The following is a 27,500-nucleotide window of genomic DNA, read 5'->3' on the forward strand; positions in this document are numbered from 1 at the left end:
GTTTGGATCGAGTAAATCTCTAAATCAGGTGTACATTAAAATATTGATGTATTTGATTATTCTGGAATGATATGCAAATTTGGATACATGTTGCATAGTTTGAATATTTTAAAAGCTCAATATAAAACTTGTTTTACTTATTATTGTAATTTGCCAAATGGGATATTTAGATTGAAGGTGAAGAAATGAAGCCTGTTCACCTGTAGATGAATATTCATGAGCACTAACGGTGATGTCACCCGAATGTCGGCTCAGACACGCCCCCTGGTGACGTCAGCGCCGCCTAGTGGTCAGACAGTGTCATTGACTGTACAACACAAACAGGCCCAAAAAAAAACAATTTCTTTTGAAACTTTATTTACGTAAGGGTCAAAATGCAAATTTAAAATAACTATTAGGAGTACAATGTTTGGAAAAGCAGAGTAAAAGCAAAATTGGAATAAAAAAAAAAAAAAAATCATTGTACATTTTATGATATTGCTTTACATATTTAAATATTTAGTTGAACTCAATAAATACAGGTGTCCTCTAGGCAAACATGCGCTGGATCTGCGTTCTGTTTCACACGCGTTCAGTTCCTAATATAATATTGCACATGTGGAGTGACGATCACGTGTTCACGGTCGCTCACGACTGTAGTGTTTCGGCGGGAAAACGGCTCTGATTGACCAGGTAAGAATGCATAGAACATACAGAACAATTAATGTGATTAAAACAAATAATATCAAAAGCTAAATACAGTACATGTGATGAAAAACGTAAAAAACACACTGCAGTGTCACTCGTCATGGCTGCAGACAGAACAGCATTGTGGGTAAACGTGGTTTTCACGAGACCTTCATTACAGACTACAGGCCTGACAGATGATTCAGTGCCGGACACACAGGAAACATTACAGTAATAAATCAAGTTAATTCATACGGCGAGATAAATGAAGCTACAAGCAGATAAACGTAATAACGCTGATGAACAGCAGGAGGCGCTGTGTTCGGTGACGGCCAAACGTTCAGATCATCCATGTTTCTGAAAGAGCCTCTTCTGCTCATCTATTAGATCAGAAATACAGTAAAACAGTGAGATATTATTCCAGTGTAAATCAGCTGTTCTCTGTGAATATACAGTAAAGTGTAATTTATTCCTGTAATGATGTTCAGCATCATTACTCCAGTCTTCAGTGTCACATGATCCTTCAGAAATCACTCTAATATGATGATCTGATGATCATTTATGACTGTTATCAGTGTTGAAAACAGTTTGTATGTTTGTGGAAACGGTGATACTTTATTTTTTTAGGGTTTTTTGATGAATAGAAAATTCAAAAGAACAGCATTTATTTGAAATATAATCTTTTGTAACATTATAAATGTCTTTACTGTCACTTTTGATCAATTTAATGCATTCTTGATTGATAAAAGTATTAATTTCTTTTAAGACAAACCCCAAACTTTTGAACAGTGGTGTATCATGAAAATATGAAGCAGCACAAACATTAATAATCATATTGAGCATCAGATCCTCATATTAGAGTGATTTCTGAAGGATCATGTGACACTGAAGACTGGAGTAATGATGCTGAACATTCAGCTTTGATCACAGGAATAAATTACACTTTACTGTATATTCACATAGAAAACAGATGATTTACACTGGAATAATATTTCACTATTTTACGGTATTTCTGATCAACAAATGCAGCTTTGGTGCCTCTTTCAGAAACATTAAAACATCATAATTGGTCCAAACTTTGGTCCGCTAGTGTCGCCGGTTTCTGCTCCTGCTGTCACACACACACACACACACAGATGAAGAGTGAGCACGAGTGCTGAAGGCTTCAGTTGTCCCAGTCGGCGCCGGGCGTGGTCTCGTCCTCGGACTCGGACTCGGGCGAGGCCTCTTTGATGCGCCTCAGGGCCTCGTGGATGGAGCGGGTCAGCGGGTCGCTGGAGGCCAGGCCGGACCCGCGCTCGTGCCGCCGCACCTTACGCAGCTGAACGCCTTTCCGGATCTGAGCCAAGATGTTGTTCTCGTCGTCCTCGTCCGGGTCCGGCGCCAGAACCCGCAGCTCGGCTTTACGAAGGTGGAAACTCCCGCGCTTCAGACTCGCCAGAACCTCGTCCATCGGGGAGCTCGCTGAGGACACAACGACACCGTTACGGTGAGGAAAACACACAGAATGACCAGCCTACAACAAAACACTTAGAAATCTCTTATTCAACGCTCATATATAAAGCTTATTCAGCTCACATGTGGACTTTTGTCTCATAATTATATCATTTTTCTCACAATTTTTTTTTTTTTTTTGCATTTGTGACTTTTTATCTCAAATTGACTTCTTTCTTGCAACTGCGTTTTTTATCTCACGAATGCCAGAACCTCATCCATCGGGGAGCTCGCTGAGGACACAACACGCCGCCACGGTGAGGAAAACACTTCAGATCATGTGCTCTTACACACAGAATGACCAGCCTACAACAACACACTTAGAAATCTCTTATTCAACACTTATATATAAAGCTTATTCACCTCACATTTGGACTTTTTTCTCACATTTGGACTTTTTTCTCGCAATTTTGTCTGTTTATCTCATAATTTTATAATTTTTCTCATAATTGCAACTTTAAAAAAAATTTTTTTTTTTTTGCTAAATCTTCACTGTATGAATGAAACATACATTGATTCTCATTAAAAGCGGTCGACTTACTGCACGAATCCAGTATACTGACACGCATCACAATCTCTCCCTGTTGTTTTACAGTAATTCTTGCCAAGACGGGCATGTTGATAATTGTGTGTGTGTTTTTCCATTCAAACACTGAATGTGTGAGAGGAGTCGGTTCAGTCCATCAAGTCTCCTGCGCATCTTCTTGAGCTTGAAGATGTAAAGGCACAGATGTAAGATTGGCCACTAGAGGTCGCTTATTCAAAACAGAAACAAAGGTGTAGGAATGAGTGTGGAATCATGGGAGTTGTTGTCTAACCTCCACCGCCGATGGAAATCATGTTTATGGGTGAGCGAATGTAAAGTTTTCTCGTGATTCAGGGCATGAGAGCCTGTTTCTTTTTTATTATGCTTATATCTGCTGCCGCTCCTTTCATTTTGTCATTTATATTTGTTTTATGATTAAAGTTACGTTTAACGTCCGCCTTCGCTGATCTCGTAGGTCACATGACGCATCACATTACCAATATTTAATGCACAGATACTCAACAGGCGGCCCAAAACTTATTTTCAAATTGTCAATGGGTTATAAACAGTAGCAAAAAGCGCTCCCATTACAATTACGAGCTGTCAATACGTCAATGAGTTCGCGAAACTCTTGCAAAACCTCCAGTTATAACCGGCAGTTTAGTTCGGCACGGGGCACGGCTCGCATGAAAAACTGATCAAAGCTGCTTCTGAGCGAATTCTGACAAACTTAAAAGTTAGATGTAGCCTACTGGGATAATAGTTGGCCTAGTATTAGTAGGCTAATAATAATAGCCTTATAAATTAGTAAAGCGACCCTGTATAATGTCATCTAAAGAAAACATATAATAAATAAGTGAACATTTGATGTAGGCTAATTGCCTATATATATTATAGGCCTAATCAATAATTGTTAAATATTTAAATATAAAGATAATATATGAAGAGCTCTTTTCCAAAACCTGATAAACGCCATTTTTAAAGTGAGGTTTGTGCTTTCTGTTTGAGGTCTCTGTGAAAGTTTGAAAGTCTTTTAGTGCCGCTCACGTCCGTAATGGAGAACTGCCACGTAACATTGTTTTTAGTTTTAATGAACTCTTTTTTTTTTTTTTTGCTTAATATTAATAATTAATATTGCTAGAAAACTGTTAATCCACTTTTTGTTCCATATTTTTTATTTTCATGTTCAGTATTAGCCTACTTTAAATAGGACAAAGACTAGCAAGACTTACCTAGCAAGGTTTTTTAATACTCTGAGTATGAACTCTCTTTTTTTTTTGCATTAATATCGCAAGAAAATTATTATCCAAATTAAATTTTTTATTTTATGTTCAGTATTACTTTCAATAGAACAAAGACTAGCAAGAATTACCTAGCAAGATAGGTAATAAACTGAATTTCTATATAAGTAAAAACTGTAAATATTGTCATAAATAAAGTTTTACGATGCAAGTTGTAATTTGTGGCCCTTCACATTTAATATGGTTTAAATGTGGCCCCCTTGGCATCTGAACTTGAGCACCCCTGGTTTAATGTGATGCATGCTCCATTATCTAAACCGCAAGCTCTCTAACTGCAGACGATATTCGTGACAGGAAATGACCTCACCACTCCTCCACTTCTTGAGCTTGAAGATTTAAAGGCACAGTATATAAGTTTGGCCACTAGAGGGCGATTATTCAAAACAATAGCAAAGGTGTAGCTTGATGATGCATGAATGAGTGTGGAATGTGACAGGAAGTGACCTCACCTCTCCTCCACTGGTTGGACTCCAGTGACGAGGTCTTCCTCAGCTTCTTCCTGGCGTTCAGGAGCTGACTGCTGTCGAAGAAGCGCGCGGTGAACGGCCCGAGAGGACTGTCCGCTTCCGGCTGGCGTACGGGGCTCCGGGTCTGAGCCGGACCGGCGCTGGGCGTCTCCTCCAGAGAGGGAGGAGGAGGAGGAGGCGGAGGTGGAGGGGGAGGGGGAGGAGGGGAGATGGGCGAGGTGGAGGAGTCCAGCAGCAACAGCTCTCGGGCGGGAGGAAGTGATGCGTGCACAGGAGGCGGGACCTCGGCGATAGCTCCGCCCATCGGGGGCAGAGACAGGAAGCTGTCGGGTCTGAGGAGCTCCGGCGCTCCAGACGAATGTTGTAACGGAGCTGGAGCGTCATCCGTCTGAACGCTAGCGGCCTGCATCTCCGGCCTAGCGCTCGCTCCCGCCTTCTTCCTGGAGTTAGCCAGGCGCACACGCGTGGACTTCAGAGTCACCTGACCCGGGTAACGCTGCAGGAGACCAATCACAGCATCAGAATCTCATGGACCAATCAGAACTCATTGAAGTGTTTAAGGTTTCCACCTAATATTTATGTTTTATTTTAGCTTCATTTCAATTACCCAAATTATTTTCTCATCTTGACCCGAAACTCTTTTTTCTTTTTTACATTTAGTGTTCATCAAGCGCACTTGAACCATGAAACAACATTTTTTATGGATTCGAGGAACTTTGTGGTTGAAATGTAAAAAAGTAATAAATCCTTCCCTCAATTTGAGCCTCTTGGGAATGCATGGAATGTGAGGAATGCTTCAGGACACATAGAAAAACCTAAAAATGCTCAAAGTTCAAACTAAAAATGCTAAAACTTCATATAGAGCTATAAGGCCATCTAGAGTCATGAAATATCATGTTATATTATTATTTTTCCACAAGAGGTCGGCAAAGACACACAATTTAAGATATTTAGAGCTGAATTAAAAGGGTTAAGCATGAAATTGTGAGTTATTTTGAATTTAAGTTGAAAGAAAGTGAGGAATGTGCTTAAATTAATATTTATTTATTATTTATTTATCAAATCTAGTAATTTAAAGGTAAATAAAATATAAAATCTCCCAAACAAATTGCATTGCAAAATATTATCAAAGTGAAAAAAAATAAGGTTTCTAGACAAATTATTATTTTTTTTTAATTATAACTTTAGGGCTTCGGGTCATTTTGACCCGCGAGGGAAAGATGTGTCACACAACATGAGGGAAGGATGAGGGTTAAATATTCTAAGTCTTCAGGGTTAACTAACAATAAGAGTTATCAGAACGAGGCTCCATGAACAGCTGAAGACTCACTGGCGGAGACTGATCTCTGATCATGATGTTGTCTGACCTGTTTGAAGCTGCGCAGTCGGTCCAGTGTCTTCTGTCTCTCCTGACTGACTCTGGAGAGCCGCTGCTCCTCTTCCTCCTCTTCCTCCTGTGGACACACATCAGCTGATTCACCATTGCCATAATCATCCTAACCCAACCCTCCTAATGCATTAAACACACCTTTACATTCCTGGACCCGGTGGAACATAAGCTTATAAAAAAGCACATTGTATCTGATCAGTAACTGAGTAATCAGCAATGAGTGAATGCACAAAAGTTTAGCATGTTATCATTTGTTTGTCAATTATTTTAACCTCTATTTATTAATTAAGAAAACATATATTTTTAATCAATATTTATGAGAAATCTTATTGAGATATATGACATTCCACCCGAACCCATAAAACAGTCTAAATTTATGAAAACTACACATTATTTTCAAACTACATCATTTTATTCGCATGATAAACAGACAGAATCTCCTTTTCTTCCGAGTGAAATCTGCACTTTTGTTCCAAAACTTCTTTCTCTTTTCAAATATATACTGTTTGTCTATGAACTTTTGATCTACAGACATTAATTTAATTTGTCATTCTATTTTTATTTCAAGCATGTTTTATTAACTTATTATGTATATAATAAATGTCATGATTGCACGGACACCCCCTGATGATGAGGACTGTGATGTTGGACTCGCACCTGCAGCGAAGCACTCTGGGAAACACCGCCCTGGCGCTTCTGCATGTGATTGAAGATGCAGATCTCCTGAGAACAGAGCGTCACGAATCAGTGTAATCGATCAGCTCTGAGTGTTACACACACACACACACACACACACACACACACGCAATCTTACACACTATTCAGAGTCTCGCTGTTACCTTCTAGTGTTTGAGTGTTACATTCTTGTGTTTGAGTGTTTCATTCTTGTTTGAGTGTTACCTTCTTGTGTTTGAGATAGTCCTTCTTGTGTTTGAGTTTTACCTTCTTGTGTTTGAGTGTTACATTCTTGTGTTTGAGTGTTACCTTCCTGTGTTTGAGATAGTCCTTCTTGTGTTTGAGTGTTACCTTCCTGTGTTTGAGATAGTCCTTCTTGTGTTTGAGTGTTACCTTCTTGTGTTTGAGATAGTCCTTCTTGTGTTTGAGTTTTACCTTCTTGTGTTTGAGTGTTACCTTCTTGTGTTTGAGATAGTCCTTCTTGTGTTTGAGTTTTACCTTCTTGTGTTTGAGTGTTACATTCTTGTGTTTGAGTGTTACCTTCCTGTGTTTGAGATAGGCCTTCTTGTGTTTGAGTTTTACCTTCTTGTGTTTGAGTGTTACATTCTTGTGTTTGAGTGTTACATTCTTGTGTTTGAGTGTTACCTTCTTGTGTTTGAGTGTAACCTCCTTGTGTTTGAGTGTTACATTCTTGTGTTTGAGTGTTACCTTCCTGTGTTTGAGATAGTCCTTCTTGTGTTTGAGTGTTACATTCTTGTGTTTGAGTGTTACATTCTTGTGTTTGAGTGTTACATTCTTGTGTTTGAGTGTTACATTCTTGTGTTTGAGTGTTACCTTCTTGTGTTTGAGTGTAACCTCCTTGTGTTTGAGTGTTACATTCCTGTGTTTGAGTGTAACCTCCTTGTGTTTGAGTGTTACTGTGTTTGAGTGTTACCTTCTTGTGTTTGAGTGTTTCATTCTTGTGTTTGAGAGTTACCTTCCTGTGTTTGAGTTTTACATTCTTGTGTTTGAGTGTTACCTTCTTGTGTTTGAGATAGTCCTTCTTGTGTTTGAGTGTTACCTTCCTGTGTTTGAGTGTTACATTCTTGTGTTTGAGTGTTACATTCTTGTGTTTGAGTGTTACATTCTTGTGTTTGAGTGTTACCTTCTTGTGTTTGAGTGTTACCTTCTTGTGTTTGAGTGTAACCTTCTTGTGTTTGAGGTGGTCCTTGTGTTTGAGGTGGTCCTTGTGTTTGAGTGTTACATTCTTGTGTTTGAGTGTTACCTTCTTGTGTTTGAGGTGGTCCTTGTGTTTGAGTGTTACATTCTTGTGTTTGAGTGTTACATTCTTGTGTTTGAGTGTTACATTCTTGTGTTTGAGATAGTCCTTCTTGTGTTTGAGTGTTACATTCTTGTGTTTGAGTGTTACATTCTTGTGTTTGAGGTGGTCCTTCTTGTGTTTGAGGTGGTCCTTCTTGTGTTTGAGGTGGTCCCTTCTTGTGTTTGAGTGTTACATTCTTGTGTTTGAGGTAGTCCTTCTTGTGTTTGAGTGTTTCATTCTTGTGTTTGAGTGTTACATTCTTGTGTTTGAGTGTTACCTTCTTGTGTTTGAGTGTTACATTCTTGTGTTTGAGTGTTACCTTCTTGTGTTTGAGAGTTACCTTCCTGTGTTTGAGTTTTACATTCTTGTGTTTGAGTGTTACCTTCTTGTGTTTGAGATAGTCCTTCTTGTGTTTGAGTGTTACATTCTTGTGTTTGAGTGTTACCTTCCTGTGTTTGAGTGTTACATTCTTGTGTTTGAGTGTTACATTCTTGTGTTTGAGTGTTACATTCTTGTGTTTGAGTGTTACCTTCTTGTGTTTGAGTGTTACCTTCTTGTGTTTGAGTGTAACCTTCTTGTGTTTGAGGTGGTCCTTGTGTTTGAGTGTTACATTCTTGTGTTTGAGTGTTACCTTCTTGTGTTTGAGGTGGTCCTTGTGTTTGAGTGTTACATTCTTGTGTTTGAGTGTTACATTCTTGTGTTTGAGTGTTACATTCTTGTGTTTGAGGTAGTCCTTCTTGTGTTTGAGTGTTACATTCTTGTGTTTGAGTGTTACATTCTTGTGTTTGAGGTGGTCCTTCTTGTGTTTGAGGTGGTCCTTCTTGTGTTTGAGGTGGTCCCTTCTTGTGTTTGAGTGTTACATTCTTGTGTTTGAGGTGGTCCTTCTTGTGTTTGAGGTGGTCCTTCTTGTGTTTGAGGTGGTCCTTCTTGTGTTTGAGGTAGTCCTTCTTGTGTTTGAGTGTTTCATTCTTGTGTTTGAGTGTTACATTCTTGTGTTTGAGTGTTACCTTCTTGTGTTTGAGTGTTACATTCTTGTGTTTGAGGTAGGCCTTGTGTTTGAGTGTTACCTTCTTGTGTTTGAGTGTTACATTCTTGTGTTTGAGTGTTACATTCTTGTGTTTGAGTGTTACATTCTTGTGTTTGAGTGTTACCTTCTTGTGTTTGAGTGTAACCTCCTTGTGTTTGAGTGTTACATTCTTGTGTTTGAGTGTTACCTTCCTGTGTTTGAGATAGTCCTTCTTGTGTTTGAGTGTTACATTCTTGTGTTTGAGTGTTACATTCTTGTGTTTGAGTGTTACATTCTTGTGTTTGAGTGTTACATTCTTGTGTTTGAGTGTTACCTTCTTGTGTTTGAGTGTAACCTCCTTGTGTTTGAGTGTTACATTCCTGTGTTTGAGTGTAACCTCCTTGTGTTTGAGTGTTACTGTGTTTGAGTGTTACCTTCTTGTGTTTGAGTGTTTCATTCTTGTGTTTGAGAGTTACCTTCCTGTGTTTGAGTTTTACATTCTTGTGTTTGAGTGTTACCTTCTTGTGTTTGAGATAGTCCTTCTTGTGTTTGAGTGTTACCTTCCTGTGTTTGAGTGTTACATTCTTGTGTTTGAGTGTTACATTCTTGTGTTTGAGTGTTACATTCTTGTGTTTGAGTGTTACCTTCTTGTGTTTGAGTGTTACCTTCTTGTGTTTGAGTGTAACCTTCTTGTGTTTGAGGTGGTCCTTGTGTTTGAGGTGGTCCTTGTGTTTGAGTGTTACATTCTTGTGTTTGAGTGTTACCTTCTTGTGTTTGAGGTGGTCCTTGTGTTTGAGTGTTACATTCTTGTGTTTGAGTGTTACATTCTTGTGTTTGAGTGTTACATTCTTGTGTTTGAGGTAGTCCTTCTTGTGTTTGAGTGTTACATTCTTGTGTTTGAGTGTTACATTCTTGTGTTTGAGGTGGTCCTTCTTGTGTTTGAGGTGGTCCTTCTTGTGTTTGAGGTGGTCCCTTCTTGTGTTTGAGTGTTACATTCTTGTGTTTGAGGTAGTCCTTCTTGTGTTTGAGTGTTTCATTCTTGTGTTTGAGTGTTACATTCTTGTGTTTGAGTGTTACCTTCTTGTGTTTGAGTGTTACATTCTTGTGTTTGAGTGTTACCTTCTTGTGTTTGAGAGTTACCTTCCTGTGTTTGAGTTTTACATTCTTGTGTTTGAGTGTTACCTTCTTGTGTTTGAGATAGTCCTTCTTGTGTTTGAGTGTTACATTCTTGTGTTTGAGTGTTACCTTCCTGTGTTTGAGTGTTACATTCTTGTGTTTGAGTGTTACATTCTTGTGTTTGAGTGTTACATTCTTGTGTTTGAGTGTTACCTTCTTGTGTTTGAGTGTTACCTTCTTGTGTTTGAGTGTAACCTTCTTGTGTTTGAGGTGGTCCTTGTGTTTGAGTGTTACATTCTTGTGTTTGAGTGTTACCTTCTTGTGTTTGAGGTGGTCCTTGTGTTTGAGTGTTACATTCTTGTGTTTGAGTGTTACATTCTTGTGTTTGAGTGTTACATTCTTGTGTTTGAGGTAGTCCTTCTTGTGTTTGAGTGTTACATTCTTGTGTTTGAGTGTTACATTCTTGTGTTTGAGGTGGTCCTTCTTGTGTTTGAGGTGGTCCTTCTTGTGTTTGAGGTGGTCCCTTCTTGTGTTTGAGTGTTACATTCTTGTGTTTGAGGTGGTCCTTCTTGTGTTTGAGGTGGTCCTTCTTGTGTTTGAGGTGGTCCTTCTTGTGTTTGAGGTAGTCCTTCTTGTGTTTGAGTGTTTCATTCTTGTGTTTGAGTGTTACATTCTTGTGTTTGAGTGTTACCTTCTTGTGTTTGAGTGTTACATTCTTGTGTTTGAGGTAGGCCTTGTGTTTGAGTGTTACCTTCTTGTGTTTGAGTGTTACATTCTTGTGTTTGAGTGTTACATTCTTGTGTTTGAGTGTTACCTTCTTGTGTTTGAGGTAGGCCTTCTTGGCGGTGATGCGACCCCTGCGAGCCTCCAGCTGCCTCGACCTCTGCTGAAGCCTGGCCTCGTCCTCCCTTGCAGGGGTCAGAGGGGTCACAGGGGTCGTGGGGTCATCGGTGGCCTTCATGGCGTCAGGGCTCTCGTACGTGTCGTAGTAGACCACCTCCTCCTGCCTCTCTGCACACACACACACACACAAGCATGAAGGGTGAGAGGCCGCAGCTTGAGGACACACACTCACTCACTAACACACACACACACACACACACACACACACACACACACACACACACACACACTCACCGCTCATCTGCCTGCGCAGACTCTGCAGTTGTGCCGTCAGCAGCAGCTCCTCGTACTTCAGGATCTCGAACTGGATCTCGTAGAGCTGCAGCTGAAGCTCGTAATAAAGCGTCTCGAGATGATCCAGACGCACCATCGCATCCTCACCGTCCTGAAGACCCTGCATCTGAGAGAGAAGTGAGTGAGTGAGTGAGTGAGTGTGTGTGAGAGTGTGTGTGTGTGTGTGTGTGTGTGTGTGTGTACCTCCTCTCTCAGGCCGTGTTTCCTCTGCTCTAGGCAGATCTCTTTGGCTCTCATCAGCTGCAGTGTTTCTTTAGAGACGGCGTACTGTAGTTTCTCCATGCGCTCCACAGCCGCTGCCCACGCTGCCTTCCCGAACTTCCTCTGGTCGGCCCGCATGCGCTCGAACATCACTGCAGAGAGAGAGAGAGAGAGAGAGAGAGAGAATTTTTTTTGTTTATTGTATAGTGTAATGAATGCTTTGGCAATGTAAAGATTTCTTTCACCATGCCAATAAAGTGAGAGTGTGTGTGTGTGTGTGTGTGTGTGTGTGTGTGTGTGTGTGTGTGTGTGTGTGTGTGTGTGTGTGTGTGAGAGAGAGAGAGAGAGAGAGAGAGAGAGAGAGAGAGAGAGAGAGAGAGTGTGTGTGTGTGAGAGAGAGAGAGAGAGAGAGAGAGAGAGGGAGGTTGACCGATAGTGGATTTTACAGATAGCGATCACTGGGTTTGACCGTACACGCCGATAACCGATCAACCGATATTTTTAAAAATGGATACTGGATAAAAAACAAACATAACACTCCAAGTAAAACAGTGCTGAACTGAAATGTGCTAAATTAAATAATTATGACGTGTGCAACAACAAATTATACTTTATAATGATATGGCAATATGTACTTTCGTGTTCTGTCTTCATCCCGTCTCGCTGTCGGTGTTTTAACTGCACATCGCAGCTTGTGATCTCCGTGCAGTTTCACGTGTTAAACACACGAGGGTCAGTGCCTCTAGAGCATAGGTTCTCAAAGTGCGGCCCGCGGACCAATGGCGGCCCGCAGAAACATTTCTGGCGGCCCGCGATAACATCTGATAACATCTGTAAAACTGTTAAAACTGTAGGCTTACATTGCTTTGAAAAAATTAATCTCCGTTTAGTGGTGTTTAGCGGCATCTATAGGCATAAGCGGTAATTACAGGTGTGGTCCGACCGATCGCAAGTGACAAGTGACTTAATGACAAGCTTATTATAGCCGCGTTTCCATTACCTTTCACATTTTTCACCGCGCAAACACTTGCATTTTCCTATCAACAGTGGAAACAACTTAAAATACTCAATAATTTCTGGTCATACAGAAAATAATAATACATTATTCGCAACTACTTTTATTTGTGTAAACTCATAATAACAAAAAAACGTTGTGCTTTTGTAAAATAAAACAAAACAATCAGTAGCCTACGCACTTTCATGATCTCCGTGAACTGGAGCACGAGAACTGAAACTAAATATAGCCTATGTAGGCTAAAGCTTGAAATGTCCACTTTTAAACAAACAAACTCGAATCGAAAGCTAATACCTTCTGATGTTATCCGTATGAAAGGTGCATTTCTCTCTAAAAGCGCATCTGCTTAACAGCGGAGATGGAGATATGTTTTTAGCCGACACTTAGAAAACAATAGTTTATTAATAAACAATTAAAATGCCTCGCTGTTTTTTCAGACACATTTATTATCATTATTCTATAACTCACCTTTCTGTGGGCTGTGGTTCCAGAGACACAGGCTATATTCAGCACTGTGGGAAAAATATAAATTCCAGGTTCTAATTTGGCCTGGATCTAATAAAACCAGTAAAATCGACATGTTTTCCATATTAATTTGTGAATATTTTAAATGTTTAATAAAGGGGCAAAAAGTCATACACAAAAATCTGAAAATTCGTCGATATTTACTTTTTTGCGCAGCAGTTGGTGTAGCCAGCTCAAATTAAAATTTTGGTGTTCAACTTTGCATTTTAAAAAGACAACAACTGTTCATTTTTCGTTTTTCAAATCCGGGTTAGAAACATTTGCGCAAATCTGTAATAATGGAAACGCGACTGACAGGCAATTATAGATATGAATGATGATGACTTGTTTGGTAAGCTTCTATTTTAAAAGTTTCTCTCTCTCTCTCTGTTCTGTCTCTCTCTCTCTCTCTCTCTTTCTCTCTCTCTCCCTCTCCCTCTCCCTCTCCCTGTCAGGTTTTCCTGTGGTGCTTTGGTAGCTGGAATTGCCCCTGAATAAGGCCTATGCTGATAAGAAGCAAGGCACACTGAGGCTGTTTGTTCTAAATAAGTTTGCTCTTGAAATGGACTGCACACAGGACTGTTATATCCCAAATTTGTCTGTTGAGGGTAGAGAACCCCAGGGATTTTGTTTGCATTGCAATTTTTCTCAAGATTTGCCAGGTTTAGCCTCAGTTATATAATAATAGCCTCAATAAATGTAAACTGTAGAGATGCAACCTGGTCATTAAAATTATTTCAAATGGGATTTTCTTTTCAGTATTTTTTTTTCTTTTTCTCCCCCGCCCCTTTGGCGGCCCTCAGTTCAATGTTGGCTTCCTAAATTGGCCCTCACCTATCAAAACTTTGAGAACCCCTGCTCTAGAGGGCGCTCTCGCTCTGTGTTACGCCAGCAGTCTCAGCCATCTCGTACTGTGGACTTGGATACACAACCATCGTACCGATATATCGGCAAAGCTTATGAATCGGTCGATCTCTAGAGAACCACAGAACATCTCAGATCCTTCCTCTATAACGACAGCGGCTCATTTACTGAAACTAGGAGTGGCAATGTCGTAACATAATTATATAATTCCAAAAACTGAATTTTCTTCGTTCTTAACTTTTTATTACCAATAAATTTACATGACTTTTCATAACTTTAAAATATAGGAGCTTGTTTATGCCTCAGAATGAAAATAAAAAAGGACATTGTGAGAAAAAAAAATCTAGAATTTTGAGATGCATTTTTTTTTAATTCGTGGCAAAAACAAGGTTCCACAAAATCTTAACAACATAAAATGTAACATTAAATCAGGGTAGCTGCACAATTTTTAAAGTCAAATTTAAGGTTTTTTAAGACCTTTTTAAGACCTGAAGAAATCAAAATTAATACCGTACATTAGGGGTGCGCAATATTGACAAAAATATGTCTCGAAGTTTTGCTGATAATAATTAGATGATATTTTACTGATTGTGTTTTTGTACTGGTACCCTGGCTGGTTTAGGCCTGTTGTTGACAGCAGACTCACGAAGATATTCATATTTTTTATATTCTATGCAGTGGTCAGTTCACAGTAGAGAACGAAATTAACATTTTTATTAAGGGGCAATATTTACCACCTTAAATTGATTTCCAGGGGCATTTTCACATATGGACATTGTTTCTAAACGTATTTAGAGGTATGCATCACCTTTTATGTCAAATTCTAACATTCAAATTAAATTATATTAGAATAACACAGTCCCAATGTCAAATTAAATCATTAAATTAAAATCCATCCTTGCAGTGCAGAGGTGACACAGAAGCGGCATCAAAAGTGGCATTAGCCTACTATATTTACACTTCATTTACAATTGCATAAATAAAGCTATTCAATATTTAAATATGAAATGATTTATAATTTTAACGTTTTAATTAAAGGATACTTTAAATATGAAACTAAAACCACCAGTAGGTGGCGGCAAGTCACTGTCTTAATAAGCGAGTTGTTGGAGTCATTTATTCAACCGATTTGTTCAAACGGCTGATTCATTCAGAAAAACAAGTGATTGTTCATTGAATCGTTAAAATTATTCCTTCAAAATGCGGATTTCAGTAAAAATAATAATAATCATCGCTGTCTGTTGGACCACGGCTTCATTATGAAATTCTCGTCGGCGATATAAAGTGAAAATTGACAATATTGTGTCCAAAAAGTAACTCACAATGTTAACTTTATTGTTGATTTAACTGTTGTATAAAATAAATAGCACATTTGCAGTTGTGCACATGAAAACGGCACTCTTGCTCATGTGATATTCTAATATAACAACATAATATGATATAAATATAAGACAAAAACTCATTTGGGGACATCTGTAACTGCACTGACACATCAGCATGAGAGACAGCGATGTCAGCTCGCACTCGCAGTGCCTCGTACAGTTAAAACAATGATTACAATATCATCATAGTTCAACATCGCACACTCCTAAGCACATAAAGACTGAGCTACAACTGAACTGACATGTACTCGTTCTCTTCTCTCCTCTCGCGAGCAGGAGACAGACGTGGGCTAATACTGCCGTAAGTGACGCGAATTGTCACGAGAACAAGCAAATCCACCAAGATAGATTTAAAAAAATAATACGTAGGCCTACGCTAATTAGATAGTTTTAATTTCGAAAGCATTTAGATAAGTCTAAGTCAAAGTGTCATCTAAAATTTAAGACCTTTCATAAGTAAAAATAAGACTTTTTATGGCCTTAAATAAAAAAAAACATCTAATTTAAGACCTTTTAAGACTCTTTAAGGATCCGCGGGGACCCTGTAAATGAAGAAATACGACTTCAGCTTACATTGAGTTTGAGCTGTTTTGTCTTATTTTAAATCATTTTACGGCCCTTTTAGAAGTCCAGTTCAAGTCAGTCGTATTTGTATAGAAACCACATTGTTTCACAGCAGCTTTACAGAAAATCATGATGTTAATGTTTATAATATCTTATAGGAGATTAAAGCTGGACAATAATATAGATACATTTTGTGATGCTATGAAGCAAGCGTTTGCTGCTTGAGAACCAGATTTAAAGCTACACTGTGTAACTTTTTTAGTTGATTCTTAGCAAAAAACACTTAGTTCTTTCAAAAATATATGTGCTCATTAATGTATATTTACTTCTTTCAAGTAATAAAGTATTCTCTTAACCCTCTGGGCTTCTTCGTATTATAGTCACACTTAGCTTCCTCCCGCCCGAAAACGGGCGAAGCCTTAAAATCTTACTTTACTTTGTCCCAGGATAACCAATCAAATATATTTTTGTTCTATAATGTTTTCTGATTATTATTTAGAATTTTTGGAATTTTTCATGATATTTTGCATTAATTATATAATTTTTATGAGCTATTTTTGCCATTAGAATTAAATTTTTTTTTTTTTTTTTTTTTTTTTTTTTTCCAATAAATGCAACATTTCACATCAAAATAGAGTGCAGGCCTAAAAAAAAAAAAAAATCAACTGAGAAGAGCGCCATCTAGTGGCTTCAAAATGTATTAATTTGTGTCATGTCCTATAACCGCCTATAGGCGGCCTATAGCTTTTTTATTTATTTATTTGATTTATTCCCATTCGGAAAGAAAAAAAATTATTACTAAGCAACCACTGAATGGAACAACACAAATTATATATCATTTTAAAGCTTAGGATTTTTAATGCATCTAATTACATTTATTAACTCCTAACGAGTGCTGAGTAATCCCTCTAAAACCGAGTGTACCGCCAGCAGGCGCCACCTAGCTGCGAAAATATTCTTTACCATATTTTTAAAAAATCTTGCCTTGATTAACACAAAGTTGATGTCATTTGAAAGCTTAGAGTCTGAACTTTACAGTGAATGTATCCTCTTTGAAAAACTCTTAAGTATTGCTGAGTTATTTGCTGATAAATAGAATTTCTTTTTTTTTCATAATCTATAAAATAATGTACTGCAATGTGTCAAAAACATCATACAGCTCATGAAACATTCTCAGATAATTGAAAATGGCACTTCATTTTTTACAGCATATTATTACAATAAAAATGAGCCCAAAATTAACATAATCTATTGCTTTTATGACAAGATATTCTTCATGAAGAAAAAATTGCCCATGAGGGGGTGTCAAAGACTGTACAAAAAGGCTATCTCTTTTCCAAATGCTGTAACTTTTGATTCCTTTGTCCAAAAATTATTATTTTTTTTATCCAGATGCAGCTAACATGTAGGGGGACTTCACTAAAAAAGAATTTTCCTCCTACCTTATTTCCTTCCTGAGTTATTCCATGACAAATAAGAAAGATATGCAAAATCATAATAAAAATTATATATATATATTGTCTTTTATCCGCTGTTTCTTGGCAGGACAATGTCCAAATGTAATGTAATTTATATTTTAAAAAAATTTAAAAAGAGTTCTTTCAAACGATACCTACCTTTTGACTCTCCTTGCTATAGTTTTGGAGTTATTATGATTATATCATTTTTATATAGTTTGGGGCAAAATTTGCTGTTTCAGTCTTACCAGTTCATTTCTCTCTCTGTGTGTGTGTGTTTGTGTGTGTAGGTGTGTGTGTGTGGGGGGGAGGGTGTCTTTTTTGCACTCTTGATGTTCTAGAGTGTCACCCCTTCATTGCTGTACACTTTTTTTCAGCACAGTGGCTGATCTGTAGCTTGTACCACCAAAAGTTTCTCTGAGTTTTCCTATTTTTTCGTATTTCCCATTCATTTCCTATGTCGCCCGTTTTCGGGCGGGAGGAAGCTAAGTGTGACTTTTTTTTTTACGACCCTTTAACATATCAGAATCATCTCCTTGATTTTTTTGTGTGTTCATATAGGTAATAAAACAAAAGTCACCAAGTTTCACCCCCATCCGATGAAGCAAAAAAATTAAACAATTCGAAACGTTCAAGTTTTCGCCCGTTTTCGGGCGAAGAAGCCCAGAGGGTTAAGTTTATAATCTGCCATTGAAAGTACATACGGGTGAGGGGTTCGAATGCCGGTCGCCATGTTGCCCCTCCATCTTGAAACTACATTAGCCAAAGAGGGACATGCCTGTAAATTCAAGCTTCGCCTTAGCGTTTTTCACTCAGTGACACCGTGACGAATGCGAGGGGGAGATTTCTCGCGAGCTCGCGAGTGCCGGCAGATTTGAAAGATAGTGTGGTGTGTGTGTGTGTGTTTGTGTGTACTCACATTTGAAAGAGAGAATTAAAACGTCAACGCGACAGACAAATCAGCAAGACCATAGTCAATATTGGAGTAACTTTTCCCAGATGGAAAGAGCTCATGAGGAGAAAATATTTTAAAACGGACGCCGAGGTTGCCTGCTTTCTTCTCGACAGGTAATTCAGCCTGTTGTAATTCATTTGTGTAAATTCGAAGTTTTATAGTTGCTTGTCTAACCATAGCATGGTTGTGCATAACGCCAGATCGACCTCTAGTATAACTTCATCCTCGCGTCAATGGTGAAAAAGTATTGTTTACCTTGTAACATAAATCTGTGCTGCGACGGATCACAGGTGATGAATAGTTTTAAAGCCGCAATTTTTTAAGCTATATAAAAAAGGACACTGTACGTTTTAGTTATTTTTAATTGCTTTTACTTTGTACACATTGTAACGTTAGCCTAATCTGATTATGCTGGGATAGCCGATTCCAAGGGTGACGTTTACCTCCTGACATCTGTCCTGTAGTTTTATTCATTTTAGACATATTGTTTATTATTGTCATGGACGAAGTGATAACTGGAAGCCATGTTAATCTTGGAATAATACGGCCACCGTAGGAGTTAAAACGCCCTCGGAATTGAGAGGAACAGAAACAAATATTCACTGGGTAGTCATATACAATTTCACCGCTAGATGGGGGTAAAAATCACACAGTGTAGCTTTAAAGGTCTCATGTTTCACACTGAAGGTCCTTGCACACTGAGTCCGAAATCTTCGCACGTTAAAAAATAAAAACGACCTCATGTTGTGTCAATCACGTTTACACACTGCCTCCGAAACAAAAAGTTTTGGATTGGTTTAGATTTTCAGCATCAGTGGCAAGTATTTTGAGAGGTGTTTTGACAGTTAAGAGCCACTGGTGGTCATGTGACGAGGTGGTGGTGTGAAGAGGTGGTGGTCATGTGACAAGGTGGTGGTGTGACGAGGTGGTGGTCATGTGACTCACTGGTGGTCATGTGACGAGGTGGTGGTCATGTGACTCACTGGTGGTCATGTGACGAGGTGGTGGTCATGTGACGAGGTGGTGGTCATGTGACTCACTGGTGGTCATGTGACGATGTAGTGGTCATGTGACTAGGTGGTGGTCATGTGACGAGGTGGTGGTCATGTGACTCACCCTTCTGAGCGCGTGCGGTGGTCTCGAAGTATTTGACGGTCAGGTCCTGTATGGAGAGCACAGCGGCGTGAGCTTTCCTCTGCCAGTCCTCATCCTCCCTGCGTAACGAGTCCACGCGCCGAGGGCCCAGACGCTCCGTCTGCAGCGAGATCTGACACACACACACACACACACACACACACAGGTCAGATAACATCCTCATCACTGCTGTAACCACGTGCACCATGACTTTGAGTTTGCTACTCATAGACAGGCCAAGCACGCTTTCACTGCGTGATGTAGCCAAGATCCATAATTATAATCAAGGCAAGGCAAGTTTATTTATATAGCACATTTCATACACAATGGCAATTCAAAGTGCTTTACATAAAAGAAATTAAAATAATAACAAGAAATAAGAATAATTAAAACAGTTAAGAAGAATAAAAAATATTACAGTAGTCGGACGAGCATTGGCACAGTGCTCATTCAGTAAATGCATAGCTAAACAGATGTGTTTTGAGTCTGGATGTGAAAGTGACTACAGTAGGAGCACGTCTGATCTCCTCTGGAAGCTGGTCCAGCATAATAGCTAAAAGCGGACTCGCCATGCTTAGAGTGAACCCTTGGTATTTCTAGCTGATATGATCCTAATGATCTGAGTGATCTGTTGGGTTTATATTCAGTGAGTATATATGCAATGTATTGAGGTCCTAGTAGGGCTGGGAAAAAAATCGATTTGATTTAAAAATCGAGTTGGTAGGTCAAATCGATTCATATTTTCAAAAAATCGATTTTTTAGATTTTTTTTTCTCCCCCTCTTCTATATAGCGTACAATACATACATTGCATTCGCCAAATCTTCCTTCAGGGTTTCCATAGAACGCTCCCTGCGGCGCAGCCCTCGATGCTTCACGACAAAAAGACTAGCATGTTTAATTTTTTAACGGTCCTCCACGACGACGGCGCACGAGTGAGGGAGTGAGGGAGTGAGTGAGGGAGTGAGTGAGGGAGAGTGAGTGAGAGTGTGTGTTCGCGAGTGAGTGAGTGAGCGTGACTGTGTGTGCGCGCGAGAGTGAGTGAGTGTGTGTGTGTGTGTGTGTGTGTGAGAGAGAGAGAGAGAGAGAGAGAGAGAGAGAGAGAGTGCGTGTATGTGAGTGAGTGTGTATGTGCCAGTGTGTGTGTGTGTGTGTGTGTGTGTGTGTGAGTGAGTGAGGGAGTGTGTGTGTGTGTAGGCTATGTGAGTGAGCTTGTGTAGCCTATATGTGCGAGTGAATGAGTGTGTGAGACGGCTCGCGATGACTGGTCGTAAAACAACGTGTAGTCTGACATGTTTCTTGTCCACCACATGACAAGATTTTTTTAGGAGTCAAAATCGTGTAATCTGACAGTGACTATTGTAACAGACAAACAAAATTTTGTTTATGTTGATGCATTTTAATTAAATACAATAAATATAAATTTTTAAAATATATTTAGCTTACAGTTCGCAGTTATTTTGTTTTAAATGAAAAAAAAAAAAAAAAATCGAATCGAATAGTAAATCGAGTTTTTTATTAAAAATATCGCAGATTTTTTTAGGGGAAAAAATCGCCCAGCTCTAGGTCCTAGGCCATTGAATGATTTATATACCAGTAATAATACTTTAAAATCAATCCTAAATCTAACTGGGAGCCAGTGTAAAGACCTGAGGACTGGTGTGATATGATCATGTGTTCTGGTTCTGCTCAGCGTTCTGTATGAGCTGACACTGTGTTCTGGTGTTTTTGGGAAAGCCAGTGAGGAGTCCATTACAGTAATCCACCCTGCTGGTGATGAAAGCATGCACACGTTTCTCTAAGTCTTGTCTAGAAACAAAGCATCTAATTCTTGCAATATATTTCAGATGATAGTATGCTGATTTAGTTATTGCTTTGACATGACTACTGAAACTAAGGTCTGACTCTAAATCATAATAACTAACAATGGTTACACTTTATTTTACAGTGTCCTTGTTACGCATGTTACTTACATACTAAACTTTGCATAATTACGTGTAACTAACCCTCAGCCAAACCCTAATGCTACCCTAACACTACAGTAAGTACATGTAGTTAATTATCATTACTCGCTAATAAAATATATAATTACACTGTAACAATGGCCTTAAAGTCCCACTGGAGTGCTTAGTTTGATGCGTTGACGTCATTTCCACTGAAACAGGAAGCTAAGGCGGGACGATGTCCAGAAATCAATGTCAGTAGTAAATTGGGTTTAATTTGCTATTTAATGAGATCTACTGCACTGATAGATGTTAGTGCCGAGAATTTTCATGTGAATAAATCCATAGATCCGCGACTGCATATAGAGAGTCGAACAGAGAGTCGAACAGAGAGTCGAACAGAGAGTCGAACAGAGAGTCGAACAGAGAGTCGAACAGAGTCTCCACAACGAACGAATAGAGTCTCCGCAACGAACGAATAGAGTCTCCACAACGAACGAACAGAGTCTCCGCAACGAACGAATAGAGTCTCCACAACGAACGAATAGAGTCTCCACAACAGAGTTTTCTGAGATTGATACGGTAAACCCCACGCCATTGTTACTGTTCGTGTCACTGTGATCAAGAGCTGAGATTCAGATATGATAATGAGCGTTTGCTTTCTGACCAATCAGAGCAGAGCAGCTCTCAGAGAGGCGGAGCTTCGAGAGCCTGAATCTTCAAACGAGGCGTTTCAGACACTGAGAGGAAAGAGCTGACGCTACAGTGGAGATTATGAGGACATTACAGTGATTTAATCTTTGATGCATGAGAACCTGCTGAAGAGACGCCAAAACTACATTAGGAGAATAATAGGGACACTTTAATACTGATTGGAGCTTCCAGTGTTTAAATTCCTGAACACTAAACTGTGTGTGTGTGTGTGTGTGTGTCTGTGTGTGTGTGTGTGTGTGTGTGTGTGTGTATGTGTTGGACTCAGCATGACTTCATTTAGATTGACTAGTTGAGTCTTCAGAGATCTTCAACATTCTTCACACACACACACACACACACACACACACACACACACAGAAACACACACACACACACACACACACACACACACACACACACACAGAAACACAACACCTGTATGTAAATAACCCTCTCACTCCGTTTTTACGGTTGACCTTCAGACAAACTGACAGTTCAGGTTTGTGTTCTGAGATCAGTGGCACTGTATAACCCCTCGTCATCCACACACAAACACTCATGCAAATACTGCACACACATTTACATGCGTTTTGTCTGAATTATGGGTTTTTATATTGAACACACACACACACACACATACATACACACTCACACATTCACACAGATCTCTGAAATGTAATCCACAGATAATAAACACATTTACATGACAGTTATGAAGCGTCACGCACAGGAATGACAGATGCTGATCACACGTGTGTGTGTTTCATCAGGTGTGTGTGTGTGTGTGTGTGTGTGTGTGTGTGTGTTTCATCAGGTGTGTGTGTGTGTGTGTGTGTGTTTCATCAGGTGTGTGTGTGTGTGTGTGTGTGTGTGTGTGTGTGTGTGTGTGTGTGTTTCATCAGGTGTGTGTGTGTGTGTGTGTGTGTGTGTTTCATCAGGTGTGTGTGTGTGTGTGTTTCATCAGGTGTGTGTGTGTGTGTGTGTGTGTTTCATCAGGTGTGTGTGTGTGTGTGTGTGTGTGTGTTTCATCAGGTGTGTGTGTGTGTGTGTATGTGTGTTTCATCAGGTGTGTGTGTGTGTGTGTGTGTGTGTGTTTCATCAGGTGTGTGTGTGTGTGTGTATGTGTGTTTCATCAGGTGTGTGTGTGTGTGTGTGTGTGTGTGTGTGTGTGTGTGTTTCATCAGGTGTGTGTGTGTGTGTGTGTGTGTGTGTGTTTCATCAGGTGTGTGTGTGTGTGTGTGTGTGTGTGTGTGTGTTTCATCAGGTGTGTGTGTGTGTGTGTGTGTGTGTGTGTGTGTATGTGTGTGTTTCATCAGGTGTGTGTTTAGAGTCAGACGAACATATGGCCACCGAAGCGCATGAATGAATGCATGAGGAGCTGAATGAGTGACTGAGGCATTATGGGGGATCGAGTGTCAGGTGACCAGAGAGGTGCAGTGTGGGTATCGCATGTCCATACATGAATCAGACATGTGAGACGAGTTCAGCACAGAAGAGTCTCTGTAGATCCGCGGTTCTCAACCAAGATAAAACACAGATATAGATTATATATACATATATCTCCACACAGAGAACAGCTGTTTACATTAGCTGGACTATATCGGGTCTGTGGCTAATCGACACAGTGAAATGACGGCTAATGCTTTCTGGGAGGAGAGTCAGGCCTTTAAATATTGTTGTGGACAAAAACAGCATAAAAGGATCATAACAATAACTCAGCATACTGTAAGTTCACTGATAATCTTCTGCTTTAATCATGAGTCAGTGAGTTGAACTGAAGAGCCAGAGTCAGATCTGTGAATCTTCTGCACGGTTACAGAACAATGATGAAACTTCATCAACTATGAGGAGTTCAACCTCAACTATGAAGCCGCTCTACAGACAACAGAGTCGTTACTCAGATCAGCTCTGTCCTCGTCTGATCAGATCAATGACCTTCAATATCTTTTAAACACAAAGAGAGGCAGGGTTATGTTGGCATGACAGTGTGTGTGTGTGTGTGTGTGTGTGTGTGTGTGTTTCTGTTTCACACACACACACACACACACAGAGGATTTCTAGACGGCAGGTTACATGATGCGTTAGGTGTGTTCACTTCACATTCATAACTATCAGGATATGGATTGATCATCAGAGCATTTATTAATAATCTTACTTGATCTTAATCTCAGGATTTGCATTTTTCAGAGTTCAATTAAATGTTCATGTTGTATTTAGTTTGCATTTGTTTGTGAGTTAATAAAATTCGAACAGGTTTTGTAAAATAGGCTCCTGAATCAAAGCAAATCATAATAATATTGTGGTTTCGACGTACTGAAAATATATCATATCTTGATCCAGCTAAGAAAAATGAAGATTTACTACGTATGCACTTTTAATGTTAAAATGCCATTAAAATAATGAATTTGAATGTGCCTATTAATTTGCTTGCTAATGCAAAGAGACTCCGCCCACACGCTCTTCTGATTGGCTGTTGTCTTTGATTGACTGTTGCGTGGCGTCTGGTTATCTCAGCGTTCGTGAATCGACAGCTCTAAACACTCAACCTTTCGCAACTTTCGCACGTTAAAAAATAAATACGACCTCACGTTGTGTCAATCACGTTTACACACTGCCTCCGAAACTTCCATCCGTCATGAAAAGAATTCGGATGGGGTTTGATTTTCTGCGTTTTTCGCATCCGTAGCAAGTGAGGGCGTGGACGATGAGGGCGTGACCGTGATATGCTGCGGTCGCCGTGACGACGAGGGCGTGACCGTGATGTGCTGGGATGCTGCGGTCGCCGTGACGACGAGGGCGTGACCGTGATGTGCTGGGATGCCGCGGTCGCCGTGACGACGAGGGTGTGACCGTGATGTGCTGGGATGCTGCGGTTGCTGTGACGACGAGGGCGTGACCGTGATGTGGTCGCCATGACAACGAGAGCGTGACCGTGATATGCTGCGGTTGCCGTGACGACGAGGGCGTGACCGTGATGTGCTGCGATGCTGCGGTCGCCGTGACGACGAGGGCGTGACCGTGATGTGCTGCGATGCTGCGGTTGCCGTGACGACGAGGGCGTGACCGTGATGTGCTGGGATGCTGCGGTCGCCGTGACGACGAGGGCGTGACCGTGATATGCTGCGGTCGCCGTGACGACGAGGGCGTGACCGTGATGTGCTGGGATGCTGCGGTCGCCGTGACGACGAGGGCGTGACCGTGATGTGCTGGGATGCCGCGGTCGCCGTGACGACGAGGGTGTGACCGTGATGTGCTGGGATGCTGCGGTTGCTGTGACGACGAGGGCGTGACCGTGATGTGGTCGCCATGACAACGAGAGCGTGACCGTGATATGCTGCGGTTGCCGTGACGACGAGGGCGTGACCGTGATGTGCTGCGATGCTGCGGTCGCCGTGACGACGAGGGCGTGACCGTGATGTGCTGCGATGCTGCGGTTGCCGTGACGACGAGGGCGTGACCGTGATGTGCTGGGATGCTGCGGTCGCCGTGACGACGAGGGCATGACCATGATGTGCTGCGATGCTGCGGTCGCCGTGACGACGAGGGCGTGACCGTGATGTGCTGGGATGCTGCGGTCGCCGTGACGACGAGGGCGTGACCGTGATGTGCTGGGATGCTGCGGTCGCCGTGACGACGAGGGCGTGACCGTGATATGCTGCGGTCGCCGTGACGACGAGGGCGTGACCGTGATGTGCTGGGATGCTGCGGTCGCCGTGACGACGAGGGCGTGACCGTGATATGCTGCGGTCGCCGTGACGACGAGGGCGTGACCGTGATGTGCTGGGATGCTGCGGTCGCCGTGACGACAGGGTCGTTACCTTGATCTGCTGTCTGCGCAGCATGGCCAGCTCCCGCATGTCTCGGAAGGGCTGCAGGAGATAGTGGTAGAGCTCAGTCGTGGCCTCCACCAGATCCCCGAATGCCTCATCCTGCTCACCGTACAACTGAAGCAGCTCCACCATCCGCTCCACGCCACGCTGCTGCTCCAACAGCTGCACACACACACAGAGAGAGAGAGAGAGAGAGAGACACACAGGTTTATGGACATTCCATAGGCGTAATGGTTTTTAAGCCGGACAAACTGTATTTTCTATCCCCCTACACTAACCCTACCCATCACACACACACACACACACACACACACACACACACACACACACACACACACACAAACCCGACCCCTAAACCTACCAATCACACACACACACACACACACACACACACACACAGCGTCAGAACCATAGACTGTATATAAATATGGGCGTAGTGTGTGTGACGTCACCCGTAGTGTTTCTGAAGTCCAAAGTGGGCGGAGCCGGCCGTCGCCATCTTAGCCGTGCGTCACTCCCAGATAAACGAACATGTGCAGCGAGGCGGATTAGCTGAGGTGATGTGACGCTAACGTTAGCAGACAAACGGCTAGTAGCGACATCAGCGCAATCCACCTATCTAGACCAAAACCAGTTTCTGCCCCAGACTGTAAACATGTGTTTCCTGCTGTAAAGTTGGCCATTTTAACATGGAGGATTATGGGAGTGAGTCTCTTGTGCAGCCGGCCTCTAGTGGCCAGTGGATGAACTGCAGTTTAACTTTTATCAAGGTTGCCGCCATGATTCTCCATCACCACTCTCTCCTGAAGCTCTTCAGGCTGTATTCCCTAAACCCTGCTGACTGGATCACTTCCCAATCTGGCAAAACTGACAGAGCGAGCGCCTGTTTCGTTGAGTGTGTGTGTGTGTGTGTGTGTGTGTGTGTGTGTGTTTCATGAAGACGTCACATCAGTGCGTCTTCATGACCGCTGCGCTCTTCATCACTGTGCTCATCACACTCACACACACTCGTGTCTGATGCTGTAGTGTGTGTGTTCTGAGATGAATGACCCGTGCCTCGCCTCTCCAGCGGCTCAAACACTGATCCATTCATACACTACACTGAGCCTCTGTTTACCTTCACAACCGGTCGCCGTGGAGACGCATCTGAGCGTGAACATGTGACGGTCATGTAGGTACACACACACACACACACACACACATTCACACTGATCACACACACACACACACACTCATTCACACTGATCACACACACACACACACACACATACACACACTCACACTCATACACACACACTCACACACACACACACACACACACACACACACATTCACACTGATCACACACACACACACACTCATTCACACTGATCACACACACACACACACACTCATTCACACTGATCACACACACACACACACACACACACATACACACACTCACACTCATACACACACACACACACACTCACACACACACAACTGCTGCATGTTCATTCTTTGTCATCACAACCATAACATCCCATCAATTCCACAGAAATATTGTTATTCTGCCGACTCAGATCACGAGTCGCTCGCATCATCCGTGAGAGTTTGAGTTAATCGTGTGTTATGCTGAGTTTATAATTAAGTGGTCAAAGGTTTGTTTCTGAAAGAGTCTCTGCTCATCAAAACAATGTGTTCCTGCTGGAAACCCCCTTGATCTGTGACATCACATCCTGTCTCCTGTTTCTGGCACAGGATATGAGTCACTGTGGAAGCGTCCTGATTGGCTGCCAGCAGTGATGTCATGATGTCATGTGATCTGTCTGTCGTGGAAAT

General features: G+C 41.2%; 1 protein-coding gene across 2 annotated transcripts in view; it reads right to left on the reverse strand.

Moving 5' to 3' along the window:
• Positions 1-770: 770 nt before the first annotated feature.
• Positions 771-27,500, reverse strand: part of jmy (junction mediating and regulatory protein, p53 cofactor) — a 33,448-nt gene continuing 6,718 nt past the window's right edge. Inside the window, exons 2-11 of one of the 2 annotated variants that reach the window (XR_013818752.1) lie at positions 25,668-25,841; positions 19,197-19,347; positions 11,322-11,491; positions 11,079-11,244; positions 10,756-10,952; positions 6,502-6,567; positions 5,822-5,908; positions 4,437-4,950; positions 1,595-2,130; positions 771-1,162 (exon numbers count right to left, since the gene is read on the reverse strand). Coding sequence is in view for 1 of the 2 variants with exons in the window: in XM_079846859.1 (XP_079702985.1) it covers positions 1,832-2,130; positions 4,437-4,950; positions 5,822-5,908; positions 6,502-6,567; positions 10,756-10,952; positions 11,079-11,244; positions 11,322-11,491; positions 19,197-19,347; positions 25,668-25,841 (1,824 nt within the window). In the remaining variant the exon portion in view is untranslated. Of the gene's footprint in view, positions 2,131-4,436; positions 4,951-5,821; positions 5,909-6,501; positions 6,568-10,755; positions 10,953-11,078; positions 11,245-11,321; positions 11,492-19,196; positions 19,348-25,667; positions 25,842-27,500 lie in introns of both variants that reach the window. The other variant, XM_079846859.1, reaches the window with a different exon arrangement.

The sequence above is a fragment of the Squalius cephalus genome (genome assembly GCF_949319135.1).
Source record: "Squalius cephalus genome assembly, chromosome: 17".
In the NCBI taxonomy this organism is placed as follows: domain Eukaryota; kingdom Metazoa; phylum Chordata; class Actinopteri; order Cypriniformes; family Leuciscidae; genus Squalius; species Squalius cephalus.